At 51.2% G+C, this 15,068-nt stretch overlaps 1 protein-coding gene and 2 long non-coding RNA genes across 3 annotated transcripts in view; 2 read left to right on the forward strand and 1 right to left on the reverse strand.

Moving 5' to 3' along the window:
• The window catches only part of APCDD1L (APC down-regulated 1 like), a 56,635-nt gene extending 50,912 nt beyond the window's left edge, over nucleotides 1-5,723 (reverse strand). The window contains exon 1 of the mRNA XM_003806175.7: nucleotides 4,962-5,723. Within this exon, the coding sequence (XP_003806223.1) occupies nucleotides 4,962-5,010 (49 nt within the window). The 5' untranslated portion in view covers nucleotides 5,011-5,723. The remainder of the gene's footprint in view (nucleotides 1-4,961) is intronic.
• LOC134729693 (uncharacterized) lies at nucleotides 665-13,972 on the forward strand. Its single transcript, XR_010111009.1, has 4 exons — nucleotides 665-3,611; nucleotides 3,812-6,043; nucleotides 9,804-9,925; nucleotides 13,780-13,972. It is a non-coding gene; the product is annotated as an uncharacterized LOC134729693 (long non-coding RNA).
• Nucleotides 13,973-14,043: 71 nt separating this feature from the next.
• The window catches only part of LOC130541042 (uncharacterized), a 66,255-nt gene continuing 65,230 nt past the window's right edge, over nucleotides 14,044-15,068 (forward strand). The window contains exon 1 of the long non-coding RNA XR_010111010.1: nucleotides 14,044-14,758. This is a non-coding gene — a long non-coding RNA (uncharacterized LOC130541042). The remainder of the gene's footprint in view (nucleotides 14,759-15,068) is intronic.

Consider the following 15,068-nt stretch of genomic DNA (forward strand, 5'->3'; position numbering starts at 1 on the left):
GTTAGAGACTTTCAGGGCTGGAAGCAAATCTGGGCCAACTCCTAGCCAGTGCTACTCGCATCATCCAGCTAGATTCTTGGATGCCTCCAGTGATCGGGAATTCACTACTTCTAGAGGCTCATTCTTACCCTGCTTTACGTCCTTCAGTGAACACTCCATTGCTCTTAATATAAAGTCCAACTCTTTTCTGAGGCCCCACAACCCTCCAGGAACCAGCCCCTGCCAACCCCTGACCTTGTCCACTGTCTACCCCTTGGTCCCTCACTCTCTTTTCTTTTGCATCTAAGCTTTGCACATACTAGTCCTTCTGCCGGGAATTCTGTCTGTTCTGCCTCCTCCTCATTCAGTTAGCCCCTCCCCTTTTTTCAAGTTCCAGGTTACATATCACCTTTCTAGGGAGGCCTTCTTGAACCTCCCAGCCTGGGCTAGATACCCCTAAAACTGGTTGGTAAAGTGCTCATCAGTCTTGTAATTAGTTGCTCATTTAAGATTCAGTTGCCCTATTTTCCACGAAGGTGGGGAGCTATCTGATTGGTCCTTCTGTCTTCCGCACCTCACACCAGTGTGTGGCACATACACAGGAGGGCACACAATACACGTCCACTGAATTGAGACTCTGTCACTGCCTCTCTGCTAGACAATTCTTCCTCTTTTTTTTGTCTCACCCTGTTGCCCAGGCTGGAGTGCATTGGTGCAATCTTGGCCCACTGCAACCTCCGCCTCCCGGGTTCAAGCAATTCTCCTGCCTCAGCCTCCCAAGTAGCTGGGATTCCAGGTGCCTGACACCACACCCAGCTAATTTTTTATTTTTAGTAGAGACAGGGTTTCACCATGTTGGTCAGGCTGGTCTTGAACTCCTGACCTCAGGTGATCTGCCCACTTCGGCCTCCCAAAGTGCTGGGATTAAAGGCGTGAGCCACCATGCCCGGCCCAATTGTTCCTTTTAGCAAGCTCACCCTACTCCAGCAGTGAGCTCTGTCATCATCCCCATTCTGCAGATAAGGAAATTGATGATGGTAGTACTGGCAGCAGGGCTGGGGCAGAATGACAGGAGACAGCAGCAAGAAGGGTGGAGCCTGGTCCTGCATGGTGTGAGGGTTAAACCCAAAGAATTATGAATTTTGTTGCTGTTGGTATCATTTTAACAGTCAAGGTGCTCTCATGGGGAAGAAAATATAGCACCTGCCAAAAGGAGACAGATGCTAAGTGACATGTCCAAGCTCAAGCTGAAATGGCAACTTCCTGAGAGCAGGGGCGCTGACACTTTCTTCCCCAGGTCTGGGGACTTTAGAGCAGCATCTGACTCCCTGCAGGGACAGCACAGAGGGTTCACCAGGTTCTCAGTGCTAAGTCCTGGCCATATACCATCTTGTTGAACACTTCCAGCACTCCCTGATGTCACAGCTATCACCATTCCCAACACACTGATTGGGCCACATGCCCAGGGAGGCTGTGTGGGTCCAGGTGACAGAACAGGAAGGTAGCAAAGCCAGGGTGGGAACCAGGTCTGCCTAATTCCAAAACCACCTTCCGTGCCAACTTCAGAATTCACTTCCTTCTCAAGAGCCCCCTAACTCAACTTAGCTGCCCTCAAGCTCAAACCAATTTTAATGGCTTCTCCTTCCCTTTGCATTGGGCTATTGATCTTCATTTTCCAGGCTGGTTTTGGCAGTGAACCACTGTATCTTGGAAGTTTTATCAGGGGCTCATTCTGGCTTTAAGCTTTCATTAGCATAGTTAACTTCCAATACATTGCAAAAATATTTCTTCACATGTAGCTTCTAACTGCTTTGCCATCCAGATGGTTTTGAAATCAAGGAAGCTGCTGTATTTGCCTGGAGCTGGTTGTTTTGAATTTTGAGATTACAGCCTTGGTCAGAAGATAAGTGGCACAGCTGGCCACAATGATTCGTCTTCGAGAAGCACATCACACAGCAGCAAGAGGAAGTCTCCATTGATAATTTTTTTTGTTTGTTTTCAGTAACTAATACGATTACGGGTCTCTATTCACATTAGATTTTTGGATGAGTGTATTTAAGTAATTTTCTTCTTAGTTTTTATTCTGGGTTTCAAAGCAGAGCTCCACATCAACAACTAATTTATTATGGAATAGCCTGTGATTTTGGCCTAGTTAATCTGACTGTAAATGATAACTTGCCATCGCAAAGTATATGGCGAGAGATAAAAGCAGAGCTGAAATTAGAAAAAAAAATACAAGTGCGAAAAAAAAGCAGCAGCTATGGTTTCTCATTTTCCCCCTCCAGCATAAATTGTTGAGTAATGAGATTTTTAAAAGCCAGAAATTGCCGTGGAGTGAACCAACACTGGCAGCTGGAGAACTGGCACCAGACACATCTGGCCTGACAGGTTTGAAGGAAGGTTCGCTGCAGTGGGTGACTACCCATACCGCAGCCTGGCTCCTGCGGCCGCCATGCGGACATGTTCAGATACAAGAGGGAGGGAGAGCAAATGGGAAAAATCAACGTCCAAATTAGAAACTGCCTAAGCTATGTTGTTTTTCTTGGGGCCCCACTGTGCCTTTGATTTCCTGATCGTTCAGAGCAAGAATAACAAAATCCGTCTGACCCAGTGATTTTGACAGATTCGTCTGAAAAACTACGTGTTGGGTTTGATCTGTTCATACCAGTGATTCTCAACTGGGGGCCACTTTATCACCTGGAGACATGTGGTCATATCTGGAGACATTTTCAGTTATCATAACTAGGAGGAGGTGCAACTGGCATCTGTAGGAAGAGGGCAGGGATACTGCTAAGCACCTCAAAATGCACAGGACGGGCCCCTCATCCCCAACAAAGAATCATCTGGTGCCAAATGTCAATAGCGGCGAGGTTAAGAACCCCTAATGTGTGTGTACTCAATCTGAATTCCCTTGGTGGGGTGGCTGGTGTGCCATTCTATATATAGTTTCTGGAACCTGGAGACATGAAGTTCAGGCATGCCCAGCTCAGGCACCTAAATTATGTCAGTAGCTGAAGGATTAACTGGGTCCTGTTTCCTTTTACTAAAGCAAAAGGATCTCATCACCTGGTGATGTAGCCAGCGGTGAAAAGAGCTTTTCAAAGAAGCGTTCAGTGGAAAATAGTGCCCGGTGTAGAGCTGGGAGCTGCAGTGGCAGGCTGAACGGCACCCTCCCCCTTTCTGGTGGCTGTGTCTGAATTGAGGGCAGGCTGCCCCCCCTCTCTCATCAGCCCCCCCGGGCACTCTTGGCTTCTCTGCTGTTGAATCTGTCTGACTTGCTGTGGTGAAAGGTCACCGAGGAGCTGGGCAGCAAGACTCCCCAAGAGCCAGCCACGGCTCTACACTCACAGTGATTTCATTGGCATGACGGGAAGCTCGGGCCTGCCAAAGACAACAGCCGTGTGCTGTGACTGAGACTGCAGGTTCCTGGGGCATGTGTCCCACCACTCTAGACTGTTCCATTCCCACTGGGTGCAACGGCCTGGAGGAGGCGGATGAGAGCAGATGGATACCCGGTTTCCCCATCCTGTCCTCCCTATCTCAGCACCCAGCAGAGGCGCGCTTCCACAGCTGGCCCCCTTGTCATCCTTTCCAGTTTGCATTTTCCTGCCCTTTCGAAAGAACCAGCAGGGGTGAGGTGGTCTATTTTCATGCTGATGATCAACTAACTCTGTGGCCAAGGACAGCTGTGTCACCTCTCGCTCCCAGACTGGCAGGGGAAGCGGCCCCTGGATGAATGTCCCTTTCGACAGGTGAATCTGCAACTCTTCAAACTGCGGAGGCACCCTCCCCTGACCCTCCTTCAGACCCCTGCCAGTTCTTCTCAAAACAGCTTGTTTAGAAATTTGGGGGCTGGGAAGAAAAGACTGTGATTGAAGAGCTCCTCGAGGTGACTTAGACTTTGCTCCTCGCCTATACGTGGAGCAGAGCGTGCTCTGTGGGACCGCGCAGCGCCTCTTCACCCCGGGGTTCTCGGCTGCCATTCCCTGAACACGAGCTCAGTGCCAGGCAGCAAGTGGAGTGATCCTCCTGCACGTGCTCTCGTAATCTTCACAATCATCCCAGACGGAGGAGGGGATTTTGTGAGCCCATTTGACAGGAAAGAAAGTCAAGGCTGAGAGAGCCGATGGCCATGCTTACCCAAAGCCAGACGGGTTGATACGATGTTGATCTGGGCTTCCCAGCCAGGTGGTCTAACTCCAGGGCCAGAATTCTCAGCCATTCATAATGTGAGGGTGCTTGGGGATGAGCCCCCAGCTGGGCACACTTCAACTGTGGTTACTGTCATTTTTGTCAGTGGTGACTGGGCCCCTGTGATGGCACACTCCAGTCAGCTGGCCTTTGTACAGTTTTGTCTACCCTACTCCCCACCCCCACGAAGAGCCACCAGGGAACCCCTTAGTCCTGGAGAAGGCATTGCCTACTCTACCAGGGGTTCCTGAAGCCCCTTGGTCCCCTTTGTCAGGCCTGCTGGGCACAACTCGAGCCTGGGGTCACTGCGCGCTCCCTAGCTTCTCCCCGAGTCCTGCCGCAGGACGAAGCCCCGACCCCGCACAGGTCAGGATTCCGTGGGCAAAAACAACCCCAGTAACATTGGTCTGAGTAGCCGGGCTTGTCCCGCACCATGGGGGTCTCAGTGGGCCTGGGATCCTCCTGCATCTTCTTGGAGGCCCCGGTCCCACTGGGCCCGGCACAAAGGGCAGCTCTGGGTACCTACAGGCCAGGCCCCGACTGGCGCAGAGCGTGCAGGGGCGCTCATATTGCGCAGTGACGCGACTCCCTCCCGCAGGCCCCAGGAAGCTCCTGGAGGCGCGCAGGTGCCGGCCAGGTGAGACTGGAGAAAGGCGCGCAGGGCGCAGCATAGCAGCCGCGTGGGCCAACCCAGGGCCGTAGTCCCCAAGGGCCCTTAGGGGACATTAGACGGCGAGCTCCCTCCCTTCCGAGCTCAGCCAGTTTGCCGGGTGGGGGAGGGTGGCACCTACCTCCCAGGAGCACCAGGACGCAAGCGTAGGGGAGCATGGCTGCGGGCATCCCGTCGGGGCTGGCAGGACCGCCCGCCGGGCGCTGCCACGGTGCGCAAGGGGAGGCGCGGGCGCAGGGCTCTCGGACGGCTGCGGGCGCCGGCGGCCAGGCTGGAGTCCTGCGAAGAAGTTGCGAGGGTCCTGCGCCCCCCTCGGCGCTCACACGCGCTCAGCCTTCCCGGCTGTTGATAGTTGTAAGCGGAGCTGCGCACTCATAGGTCCAACTCGCCAGAAGAGGTGGAGACAGCCCCCGGCGAGGCGCGCACACCCGCGCAGCGCGCACAGCCCCCTGGTGCAGCTCCTGCCATTCAGACCCCCAGCCCTCCCCCAGATGTCCGTCCCCTGGCTGTCGCCTTCCCCAAAGTCTTCGCAGTGGGCAAGGAGGCCTCCCCCAAGCTCTGGTCCCGGCCAAGCCAGAGCGATGCGCTCCTTGCGTCAAAGCGCACCCCTAGCCAGTCCGTTCCCTGGAAGGGCAAGCGGGGCGGGGAGTTCCTCTAAGCCCCGCCAGTCCCGGGACCCCTGAAGTTTCTATTCAGGTCTTCCAGCTACTCCTGGAAAAGTCGCGTCAACTTGGATCCCAGCAAACCCAGAAGCGCAGTGAAAGTGGCCAACCCGGTCGCCTAGAAGCCAGCCCCGGCCTCTGTCTGTAAATGAGGCCGTCACCCCCTCCCCACCACACCCAAACGCATCTAGGCAAAGTGTGGAGCCGACCAGGCGGGTTTTCCTCCTTCTCGCAACTCCTCCTCCTGCCCCCCTCCCTCCCAAATCTCATCTGAGTGAGTCAGCTGAGGGTGGCAGCTCAGAAGTGAGGCAGCCGTGAGGCGGAGGACAGGCTGGGGGATCCCAAAGGGTCCGCTCCAGCCCCCAACCCAGGCACTGGGACTCTGGTGGCACTCTGGGTGGCAGGCAAGCCTTGAAATCAAGTGCACGAGCCTTGGAAAGGAGGACCGGGAGAGTTATGGCATTTATGAATGAAGAAGAGAAAGAGAATCACTCGGATGGGAAAAGTTAACTGGATTGTTCCCACCTGCATGGATCACCGGGTAACTGCAGTGGGACCGAAGGGGCGAGGCTGCGGGCTGGGGATGTGCGGGTTTCCTTGTGTTGCCACGAACCCAGAGAGGGAGAGGAAGAAGATGGAAAGAAAAAGGAAAAAGGGAAAGAAAGTAAGAGGGGAGAGAGGGGAAAACTGAGGATGAAGAGAGACAGAGAGACCTGAGAGAGGGAGAGAAAGAAAGAGACAGAAAGAGAAATGAAAGTGAGGAAAGGGGAAGCAGGCAGAGAAAGAGAGAGAAAGGGGAGGAAAGAGAAAGGGAAAAGAAAGGAGGGAGTGAAATCAACAGAAAAAAGAGAACCAGGAAGGAGGAGGGAGGGGGAGAGAGAAGAGAGAAGAGAGAACAAGAGAGAAGAGAGAGAAGACAGAAGAAGAGAGAAGACAGAGATGCGGTCTCCCTGGGGAAAGGTTTGGAGAACTGGGCCTGGCCTGTTTGCCGGGACTCATGAGTGAGCAGTCCACCTGCCCCTCTGAAGCATTTTATAGACTCATTTGTCCCACTTTTGTGGGCTGATCATCCCACAGGGGAACAGGGGACACCACCTCACCTTTTGATTTCTTACCAGAAACTTGGGTGAGGCTTCCAGGAGCCACAAGAGCCCTTCAATCCACCCAGGGACCCCCGACGTGGGCCCACCAGCTGTCCTTAGCTTTCCTCCTCTCCAGAGGCAACAGGGAATAGGAAAAAGTCCAGAGCAAGGCCACACCATGATCTTAACGCAAATGGAAATGTGAGGAAAACGATCAATTTGCTTCCTGAAAATGACATTTTTTTTTTCTGGTTTCTATGAGACTCGAGGTGGCCTTGCTGAAACTGAAATCGGTATGAGCTTTCCCTGGCAGACAATGGCCATTGTCACATTAAATTCTCATGAAAGGGATAACTTTGTGGGCAAGAGGAGAGTTGTGCAGGGTGATTATTTATAATTGCATAATTGTGATTATTTGTGGCAATTATGGGTCTTTCATTGTACAAAATTTACAATTATGGGTAGTTTAAAAACTACATGCTAAGGCCGGGTGCCGTGGCGCACACCTATAATCCCAGCTCTTTGGGAGAGCCAGACGGGTGGATCACCTGAGGTCAGGAGTTTAAGAGCAGCCTGGCCAACATGGTGAAACCCCGGCTCTACTAAAAATACAAAAATTAGCTGGGCGTGGTGGCGGGCGTCTGTAATCCTAGCTACTCCAGAGGCTGAGGCAGGAGAATCACTTGAACCTGGGAGGCGGAAGTTGCAGTGAGCCGAGATCATGCCATTGCACTCCAGCCTGTGTGACAAGAGTGAAACTCCATCTCAAAAAAAAAAAAAAAAAGTTAAAACTACATGCTATTCTGGCCATAATCATTTGAGACTTCAGTCTCTGGGCTTTCTGGATGTGGGTATTTCAAAGTCCCAGGCGGCTGATGGGGGTTCAAGCATTAGTGGCATTTTGTGGGGAGAATGGGTGTTACATTGATGTCCTACGTAGGGTCATAATTCAGTATTTTCAGAACTTATTGTACTACTGTTAGAGATACGAACTTTTCCACAAAGTATGATGCTTGTGTATTAATAGTTGTATTGGCTTATTTATAAATGAGAGGATTTGCTGATAATTATTGAGACTGTGGCATGGACCAGGCGCTAGTTAGGTTGAGTACTTTATATGCATGTACTTTATACCTGAACAAATTGACAAGAAGTGGGAATTACGGTCAGGCCATTTTACAAACTGGGGCAACTGAGTTCAGAGAGTTTGGGCCACTGTCCTTAGGCCAGGCAGCTGGAAGGTGGCAGAACTCCCGGATCCCTGCTTCCAAACACCGTGCTGTGTCTCCAGGACACGTCCTGTCTCACTGGGTTTTCTGCTCCTTTCCAAATCTGAGGACCCCAAAAGAAAAGGCCTGTTTTATAATAACGGCTTCTTTTCGAAGAGGTGTGTGAATAATGGGGGGACACACAACTCCAAAGTACTTTTTCTCTCCAGCCTGGGCAACATGGCAAAACACCATCTCTAGAAAAAGTACAAAAATCCTCCAGGTGTAGTGGCACATGCCTGTGGTCCCAGCTACTTGGGAGGCTGAGGTGGGAGGATCTCTTGAGCCTGGGTGGTCGAGGCTGCAGTGAGCTATGATTGTGCCACTGCACTCCAGCCTGGGTGACAGAGCAAGACCTTGTCTCAAAAAAAAAAAAAAAGTGCTTTTTCTAGATCCTAGCTAAACCCCAGCTGTTGAGGCTGAGAGTTACAGGTGGGCCCTGCGCCTGCTGCATCCTCACCCTTGTGATGGGGCAACACATGGGATGGTGTGGGCAGCTGTAAAGGGCACTGGAGGCTGACGGGTCCAGCGTTCCTCACTTTCCAGGTGAGGAAACAGAAGCACAATGCAGGTGAGCTGACCCTGTTGAGGTAACACAGATTTTACCCCACAAATAGAAAAAAGCAAAGAAAATGGACAAATAGTGTTTGAACAAGGCTGTCCTCAACTCACAAGGAGATCAAACAAGAGCAAAAGAAGGAACCGAAGCTAAAACTCATTTATTGTCTTCAAACATATATTTATTTTTAATCAAAAAAAGAAAAAAGTTATGTTGTCCAGATCTTGCATTTTGCTCAGGGAAGGGTGATATACGCTTGGTTCCTGACCTCTTTCTTACCAAGTAATCGCTTGAGAGCTTTTGAAACGGCAGCAATCATAAGGCTGTTTTGGGGAGAAGCCTCAGCTCTGTGTTGGCCGTTAAGTCACGTCTGTGGGCATTATCGCATCTTGGCCTCCGTAGCTGGGCTTTCCTGGGCTGTTAACTGCAGGGGCCCTCGCTGCGTGGTCAGAGCTGCTGGGGGTGAGGTTTTGGGAGGATTCAGGGGGTCTTGCTGGGTGTGAGGGAAGCGGCCTTGAGTCAGATGTCTGTGAGTGGGACCCAGCCTTCTTGCTCCATGTTTATCTCCCACACCACCCCTTCCCCCAGAATCAAAGTCCAGGGGGAATCAGGAGGAAAGTATTGCAGAGCAGGGCCTCTTTTCCTTCCCCCTCCCCTCCAAATGCCTACCTCGTCATCCTTGTCCCTGTTAAAAACACCATGGGATGATAAGATCACCCCACAAAATCTTGCTATAAAATGGTCTGTTTCCTCTGCTTGTTATCAGGGGTAACTGATCAAAGAAATGGTGCCCAGGCCTGGTTATCTAATAACCAAATAAACATCCAGACGGCCTCCTGGGCCAAGAAGGGTAGGCAGGGGCAGCTCTGGATGAAGCAGGGGACAGGCCAGGGTGGGCTGGGCCCCTCTTGGTGACCATTTCTGCCTCCAGAGTGAGCATGCTGGCTCGGCCGAGAGTCGACCAGATCCTTATAACAACCTGCATGTTACAGATGAAGAAATTGAGGCAGAGAAAGCAAGTCTCTGTCCTTCAGAAGTGCCTGGTGCACCCCTGAGCCTAGCACATGCCTTGTGCATAGTAGGGGCTCGCTACACGTTTGCTGAGTGAATTAATGAGAGAACAAATGAACTATCACAGAATGAGCACTGGGTTTATCAGAAGACCTGACTTCAAATCATAATGCTACCACTTAGCCACTCACCATGGCCGGTGCTAGGGGGAGGCAAACTTGTTCCCAGGGCTCACCATGTAATGGGCACTCACTCTTGGGTGGGCATAGGTGCAGATAGCCTCTCCAGGTGAATGCCTTCTCATAGTTTGAGCCCTGGGTGCCTCCCACTAGTCCCGGCCCTGCAATTCCCTTTGCATCTGTTTCTTCCTCTGTAAAATAGGATGAAGCTGTGCCACCCTGTAGGAATTAGAAGACCACGTCCAGGAATTGAGCACCGGGTGCAGGATCCAGTCTTCTGAGGCCCTGAAACCACATGGTGAGAAGTTGAAGGTCACGCAGCTGGTATGCAATGGAGCCTGGATGGAAACCTGGTCTGGGCTGGAAAGACTGGCTCCTCAGCTTGAACCTAAAATACCTAGGTCTTGAATGGCATCTTGTTCACCTGCCTCTGGGAAGGCAGGTTGTGGAAATACCTTGGGCTGTCTGGGAACTCACCCTCCAGCCCTTAAACCTGTATAGGTATTCTTGCTCTATCTGGCTATTGTGTGTATGGTGGGGGCTGGGGGATGATGGCATTGGAGGGCTTATCCTAGCACCTGGCACATAAATGTTAAGTGAATATATTTTGAATGAATGTATGAATTCGGTAGATGAATGGATGAGTGGGTGGGTGAGTGGGTGGGTGGATAAATGGATGGGTTGGTGGGTAGGTGGATAGATGTGTGCATGGGTGAGTGGATGGGTGGATGGGCTAATGGGTGGATGGGTGGGTGGGTAGATGGATGGATGAATGGGTGAATAGATGGATAGGTGGATGGAGAACAAGATGGATGGATGGATGGATGAATAGATGAATGGGTGGATGGGTGGATAGGTGGGTGGATGAGTGGATGGGTGGTAAGTGGGTGAATGGGTTAATGGGTGGATGAGTGGGGGGGTGGATGGATAGATGGATGGATGGGTGAATGGGTGGGTGGATGGATAGATGGATGGATGAGTGAGTGGGTGAATGGAAGGGTAGGAGGATGGGTAGGTGGATGGGAGTGAGATGGATGGGTGGATGGATGGATAGATGGATGGATGAGTGGATGAGTGGGTGGATGGGTGGATGAATGGGTGGATGGGTCAGTAGGTGGATGAGTTGGTGGATTAATGGGTGGAAGAGTGGGTGGGTAAATGGATAGATGGATGAATGGGTGAGTAGGTAGGTGAGTTAACGGGGGGATGATTGATTGAATGGGTGAGTAAATGGGTGGCTGGGTGGATGGGTGGGTAGATGGGTGGATGAGTGAGTGGGTAGGTGGGTGGATAGGTGGGTGGGTTAATGACTGAGTGAATGGATAGGTAGATCAGGGAGGGAGTGAGTGAGTGGGTGGGTGGATGGTTGGGTGGGTGGTTGGATAGGTGAATGGGTGAGTGGATGCATAGGTGATGGATGGGTAGGTGGGTGGGCTAATGGGTGGGTGTGTGAGTGGCTGAGTGTATGGGTGGGTGGGTGGGTGGATAGACGGGAGGGTGGATAGGTGTGTGGGTGGGCAGGTGGGTGGGTGGATAAGTGGGAGGGTGGATAGGTGGGTGGGTGGATAGGTGGGTGGGCGGATAGGCGGGTGGGTCGGTGGGTGTATGGATAGGTGAATGGGTGAGTGGATGGATAGGTGACGGATGGGTAGGTGGGTGGGCTCATGAGTGGATGGGTGTGCAAAAGGTTAGCGTATGGGTGGGTGGGTGGGTGGGTGGATAGATGGGAGGGTGGATAGGTGTGTGGGTGGATAGGTGGGAAGGTGGATGGGTGGGTGGATAGGTAGGAGGGTGGATAGGTGGGTGGGTGGATAGGTGGGTGGGTGGATAGGCGGGAGGGTGGATAGGCGGGAGGGTGGATAGGCGGGTGGGTGGATAGGCAGGTGGGTGGGTGGGTGGATGGATAGGTGAAAGCGTGAGTGGATAGATAGGTGATGGATGGGTAGGTGGGTGGGCTAATGAGTGGATGGGTGTGTGAGACGGTGAGTATATGGGTGGATGGGTGGGTGGGTGGATAGATGGGAGGGTGGATAGGTGTGTGGGTGGATAGGTGGGAAGATGGATAGGTGGGTGGGTGGATAGGTGGGAGGGTGGATAGGCAGGTGGGTGGGTGGATGGATAGGTGAATGGGTGAGTGCATGGATAGGTGATGGATGAGTAGATGGGTAGGCTAATGAGTGGATGGGTGTGTGACAGGGTGAGTGTATGGGTGGGTGGGTGGATGACTAACACTCCAGTTGCCATAATTGTTGCTCTGGGTGGTGCTCACACTGAATGGTTTGTTAATTTATTAGTAACAATTCATTAGTGTGTTAACTCAAGCGGTGGAGACACATCTTAATCCCTGCACTTAAGAGGTGCTTTCCCACAAAGGCGGGGCCTTGTGTTCTTCCTGTGAACAGCCATAGCACCAGCGTGAGAGGCAGGTGCTGTCGAGCGAAGAGCAAATGCCTGCTCTTATGTGGCCAGCCTTCTTTGCCTGGGAAGTTTGGGGATTTGTTTTTGTTAAATTTCTGGGTCCCCAGCCCAGCTCAAACCCCTCATTGATGCCTGGGCCACTCATAGCAGGCTATGGAATGGCAGCTGAGCAGCTGGGTCTGGCACCAATAGCTTCATCAACACGACACCCAGACATCCCTCTGGTCGTGGAGCTGACCGTTTGATGCTATATAGACCCACCAGGGCTTGCAGATGGTCTGTAGAAAGAATGGGCTGGCTTGGTTCATTTTACTTGGGAGGCAAGAAAATTCAGCCTGAGCAAGGGCTTCTGTTGATGCAGGATGGAGGAGAGGCTGCCCCGCTCATGGCAGAAGGAAGGCTTTGGGCGTCTAATGGGGCTCATGTCTTGGTGCCACCCTTCACGAGGTACATGACTTTGGGCCTTTGGGCACAGCCTTCTGAGCTTTGTGTTGCTCACCTGCAAAGGGAGAATCCTCAGGTTTTGGGGAGAATGCAATGAGATGACACAAGTAAAGCCCTCAGTGTGGGGCCTGGTGGGCTGTGGAGCCTGGTGGGCTGCAGGTCCTTGGTAAGACGGCAGATGTCACCATTATTTCTGAGGGGACTGGGTAGGTTTGTGGATGAGTGGCTCACATCACCCAAGACCCCATGTTGGGCTCAGCACTGCAGGGTGTTGGAGCTGGGAGGCCTCTGCAGACCAGGTCCACTCATTTTCAAATGGCCTCTTGGGAGCCACCTAGAGAGGAGAGGACAGGGAAGGGAGGCAGAGAGGCCAGTCTCTGAGCCTCCTCCTCCCCCGTGTCATCTCAGGGTCACCATAGTGTGCTTCATGGGGTGGGAAGTGGTGGCCTTTAAGTGTCTATCAAATGTGAAGACTGCAAAGAGGGATCCATGGCTGTTGGAGCAATGAGATACGCGATGACATAGACAGATCTGGAAAGCGCATCGTCTCCTGAGCAGAAGGGCACTCATGTAAGCCCAGAACACAAACCTGCACGCAAGTGTTGCATGCATTTAACTTGTGTGTGTCTAAGGCAAGCCATCAGACATACTCCAGGGGATATCTTTCAGGAGGAAGAAGGAAGGAAATGGGTGTGGAGATGGGAGGGGGGCAAAGGGAAAAATTTATACAATAAGAAAATAAGACAGATGAGGGTCCCAACATAGACCAAGGTTGTTAGCATGCCATGAACTCAGTAATGTTACATGCAACTTTCTGTGTCTGCGGTCCAAAAAGTATGATAAGCAAAAGAGACTATAGAGAGACTGAAGCACAGCAAGGGGCAAGGGGATGGCCAAAATGGTGGTTGGGTGTCACCCACTCAGGTCCCTCTGGCCGTGGCACTGACAGTCCGGAGTGATGTAGATCCACCAGGGCTTGCAGAAGAGCATGGTTCGGTCCCCATTCTCTGATGTCTGCTCGTGTGTACAGAAGAGTTGCTTGGAGCAGAGTCTCACCTTTCCATACCCATTGGCCCCCTGCCGCCATCCACCAGCTGGGTCGCAAGAAAAGGCAAAAGCTATTGTGACAGCTTCCTTGTTTTGAGAGGCTTTTGTCGAAGAAGGGAAAAAGAAAAGTCAGGAAACATGTGTGGCTTCAAATTATGTCAGTTATAAAGTTTATTGTTAGCCCCCATTATAAAAATCAATATATGCTCCTCATATAGGATTTTAAAAGCACTAAGTTTATTATTTCTCTCTCATTGTAAAATTAACAGTGGTCCTAATATGCTATTTAGAAAATACAAAGTGGAAAGAAGAAAAATGAAAGTCACGCATCGTCCTTCAACCCAGGGACAACTCCTGCTAACACTCGGATGGATGAATTTTACATATACATATAAATATTCTCATCTACAGTCAAATTTAATAATGTGAATGCCTTAATAAACCACTAATTCCTCAATTTCATCTTTTGGGTTAATTTCCTAGTCTTTAAGGAACTGTTAAATGCAATGCTACCGGTAGTAGGGGAAGGACACGAAAAAAGAAATCTTATTTTTTGGCCAAAATATCCTGCATATTGGATTTGCCTTTGTTTTGTTTTGTTTTGCTTTGAGCCTTCTGCCTTCTTAGGCAGCTGTTTGTATACTTTCCTCTGCTTTGGATTTCAGTCTGGAAGCAGCACATTGATTTTAAACAGAAATACCTTAAAAGAGGTGGTGGTTGGGGGTTTACAATCCCCCCACCATCAGCTTGCAAGTGGTTCTGTTCCGGCTGGCACGTTACACCAGTAAGAGGCTTGGTGTATCACCCAGGGAGCAGGTTAGCTAAATTCAAGGTGAACAGACGGCATCCTCTGTTTCTCTTCTGGCTGTCTGCCTAGTTTGGGGTCTTGGGGAATTGGAGAAGCAAAATTTGGGGGCTGGGATCTTACAAGTGCTCACAGCACAACCCAAGCCTAAGACCTTATTTTTCCCTTCCTTCCCTCTTCTTTTTTTTTCAGTTTACAATTAACACTCAGGGTTTAGTCTCCACCCCTCCCTCTTGAAATAGAATTTTTATCTCTTGATTCATGCTACAAGATAAAATCCATGTTTATCCAGTTGCATGAATAATTGATAAGCTCTTTCCAACTTGCCAGAAGCAACTTAGCCGTCTCGCCTTGCGGCCTGGAAGCCCTGGCAATTTCCGGAGCACCGGCAAGAGACTTTTGCACAGTTTCTGCTTGGAATCTACCGACTGTCTGTCTCAGAGGTGGGGGTTTATCTCTTGATCCTGATTCGTGAGTTACAGATTAGGCACTGAAGATTCCAGCACCGGGGATGCGTAGGGCCGGGGGAGGGAGGGAGGTGCACGTCAGAGTCCACTTAGATTTTCTGAACTCATGTCTGTGACAGGTGCAGACCTGGATTCCACTGGGAGCACCCCCACCCCCACCCCCCACCCAGTGCTGGCGGTTTCAGAGTTCACAGCATTAATTAACTCTAATCTGTTCCCTGATAGTTTAAAGCAGGCTCAACATGTGAAAGCATTTTCCTTCCTGCTTATTTAATGGACTTAATGA

This window comes from Pan paniscus, chromosome 21 (genome assembly GCF_029289425.2).
Source record: "Pan paniscus chromosome 21, NHGRI_mPanPan1-v2.0_pri, whole genome shotgun sequence".
Lineage (NCBI taxonomy): Eukaryota > Metazoa > Chordata > Mammalia > Primates > Hominidae > Pan > Pan paniscus.